General features: G+C 64.3%; 1 protein-coding gene across 1 annotated transcript in view; it reads left to right on the plus strand.

Moving 5' to 3' along the window:
- The window catches only part of LOC110391829 (nuclear receptor subfamily 4 group A member 1-like), a 7,580-nt gene extending 5,266 nt beyond the window's left edge, over window positions 1-2,314 (plus strand). Inside the window, exons 5-6 of the mRNA XM_021383777.1 lie at window positions 5-212; window positions 1,508-2,314. Coding sequence (XP_021239452.1) covers window positions 5-212; window positions 1,508-1,758 — 459 coding nt within the window. The 3' untranslated portion in view covers window positions 1,759-2,314. The remainder of the gene's footprint in view (window positions 1-4; window positions 213-1,507) is intronic.
- Window positions 2,315-3,120: the final 806 nt, after the last annotated feature.

Genomic DNA, 3,120 nt, shown 5'->3' on the forward strand with positions numbered 1-3,120 from the left:
GGGACATGGGGTGACACGCCGCTGTCCCCGCAGCTCCAAGCCGGAGGAAGGGAAGCTCATCTTCTGCAACGGCGTGGTGCTGCACCGGCTGCAGTGCGTGCGGGGCTTCGGCGAGTGGATCGACGCCATCCTGGAGTTCTCGCACAGCCTGCACCGCATGAGCGTCGACGTGCCGTCCTTCTCCTGCCTCGCCGCCCTCGTCATCATCACGGGTGAGGTGGCACGGGGCACCAGCCCTGCCTGGGATCCCCTCGTGCCCCCTCATGGGGTCCCCATGGGGTCCTGCGCTGGAGATCCTCAGTGGGCCCCCCCATGGGGGTCCAAGGGTGTCCCCTCGCTGTTGGTGTCCCTGGTGGCCCCACTTTGGGTTCCCGGTGGCCCCATGTTGAGTTCTTGTGGGTCCCCACGCTGTCAGAGTCCCCCAGTGGCCCTTTGTGGGGTCCCCTTGGGGTCCTGCGCTGTTGGGTCTCGATGGCCCCACATGGGGGTCCAGCGGAGTCCCCTCTCCGTTGGTGTCCCCACATGGGTTCTCTGCTCTCTTGGTGTCCTCAGTGGCCCCACATTGGGTTCCCATGGGGTCTTCGTGCCATCAGTGTCCCCAGTACCCCACACTGGGTTCCCATGGGGTCTCCATGTAGATGGTGCCCCCAGTGGCCCCACATTGGGTTCCCATACCATCAGTGTTCCCAGTGGCCCCACATTGGATTCCCATGGGGTCTCTGTGCCATCAGTGTCCCCAATACCCCACAGTGGATTTCCATGGGCTCCCCATGTGATCGATGTCCCCAGTGGCCCCACATTGGGTTCCCATGGGGTCTCCATGTGATCGATGCCCCCAGTGGCCCCACACTGGGTTCCCATGGGGTCTCCATGCAATCGGTGTCCCCAGTGGCCCCACATTGGGTTCCCATGGGGTCTCTGTGCCATCAGTATCCCCAGTACCCCACAATGGATTTCCATGGGCTCCCCATGTGATCGATGTCCCCAATACCCCACACTGGGCTCCCATGGGGTCTCCATGTGGATGGTGCCCCCAGTAATGCACATTGGGTTCCCATGGGGTCTCCATGCAATTGGTGTCCCCAGTACCCCACATTGGGTTCCCATGGGGTCTCCATGAAGTTGACGTCCCCAGTGGCCCCACATTGGGTTCCCATGGGGTCTCTGTCCCATCAGTGTCCCCAATACCCCACACTGGATTTCCATGGGGTCTCCATGTGATCGATGCCCCCAGTGGCCCCACATTGCGTTCCCATGGGGTCTCCATGTGGATGGTGCCCCCAGTAATGCACATTGGGTTCCCATGGGGTCTCCATGCAATTGGTGCCCCCAGTACCCCACACTGGGTTCCCATGGGGTCTCCATGAAGTTGACGTCCCCAGTGGCCCCACATTGGGTTCCCATGGGGTCTCTGTGCCATCATTGTCCCCAATACCCCACCCTACGTTCCCACGGGTTCTCCCCACCCCATCATTCCCCCCAGCCTCACTCCCCACCCCTTTTCCAGACCGCCACGGGTTGAAGGAACCCAAGAGGGTGGAGGAGCTGCAGAACCGCATCGTGGGCTGCCTGAAGGACCACGTGGCCGCGGGCGAACCGGGCCGGCCGGGCTGCCTGTCCAAGCTGCTGGGCAAGCTGCCCGAGCTGCGCACGCTCTGCACTCAGGGGCTGCAGCGCATCTTCTACCTGAAGCTCGAGGACCTGGTGCCGCCGCCGCCCATCGTCGATAAGATCTTCATGGACACGCTGCCCTTCTGAGGGGACGCGGGGACGCCCGGGTCGCACCCCCCCCCGGGGACGCCCGGGTGCCCCATGGGGACGGTGCCAGCCCCCGGGGTCAATCTCCATTGGGGACAATGCCGGCCTTTGGGGTCGCGCCCCACTGGGGACGCCCAGGGTCGTATGCCATGGGGACACCTGGGTACCCCTTGGGACAATAGCAGCCCCAGGGGTCACACCCTATGGGGACACCCGGGTACCCCATGGGGACGGTGCCAGCCCCCAGAGTCATTCCCCATAGAGGACAATGCCGGCCCTCGGGGTCACAGCCCATTGGCGACACCTGGGTACCCCTTGGGGACACCCGGGTATCCCATGGGGACGGTGCCAGTCCCTGGGGTCACTCCCCACTGGGGACACCTGGGTACCCACTGGGGACACCCAGGTACCTCATGGGGACAGAGTCACTTCCCATAGAGGACGATGCCAGCCCTTGGGATCTCACCCCACTGGGGACACCTGGGTACCCCATGGGGACGGTGCCAGCCCCCAGAGTCACTTCCCATAGAGGACAATGCTAGCCCTTGGGGTCACAGCCCATTGGGGACACCCGGGTACCCCATGGGGACGGTGCCAGTCCCCGGGGTCACTCCCCATTGAGGACAGTGCCAGCCCTTGGGGTCACACCCCATTGGGGACACCTGGGTACCCCATGGGGACAGTGCCAGTCTCTAGGGTCACTCCCCATTGGGGACAGTGCCAGCCCTTGGGGTCACACTCCATTGGGGACAGCCAGGTACCCCATGGGGACGGTGCCAGCCCCCAGAGTCACTTCCCATAGAGGACAATGCCAGCCCTCGGGGTCACAGCCCATTGGGGACACCTGGGTACCCCTTGGGGACAGTGCCAGCCCCCAGGGTCACTCCCCACTGGGGACAATGCCGGCCCTTGGGATCACATCCCATTGGGGACACCCAGGTACTTCACTGGGGACAGTGCCAGCTCCCTGGATCACTTCCCATTGGGGACACCCAGAGTCACACTCCCTTGGGGACACCTGGGTACCCCTTGGGGACACCTGGGTACCCCTTGGGGACAGTGCCAGCCCCCAGAGTCACTCCACACTGGGGATAATGCCGGCCCTTGGGGTCACACCCCATTGGGGACGCCTGGGTACCCCTTGGGGACAATGCCAGCCTGGGGGGTCAGACCCCATGGAGACACCCGGGTACCCCATGGGGACACCCAGCTACTCCACTGGGGACAGTGCCAGCCCCTGGGGTCACACCCCATGGGGACACCCGTATACCCCTTAGGGACAATGTCAGCCCCTGAGCTCACAGCCCTTGGGGACACCCAGGTACCCCTTGGGGACAATGCCAGCCCCCAGGGTCACTCAGC

The sequence above is a fragment of the Numida meleagris genome, unplaced genomic scaffold (genome assembly GCF_002078875.1).
Source record: "Numida meleagris isolate 19003 breed g44 Domestic line unplaced genomic scaffold, NumMel1.0 unplaced_Scaffold534, whole genome shotgun sequence".
NCBI classification, from domain to species: Eukaryota; Metazoa; Chordata; class Aves; order Galliformes; family Numididae; genus Numida; species Numida meleagris.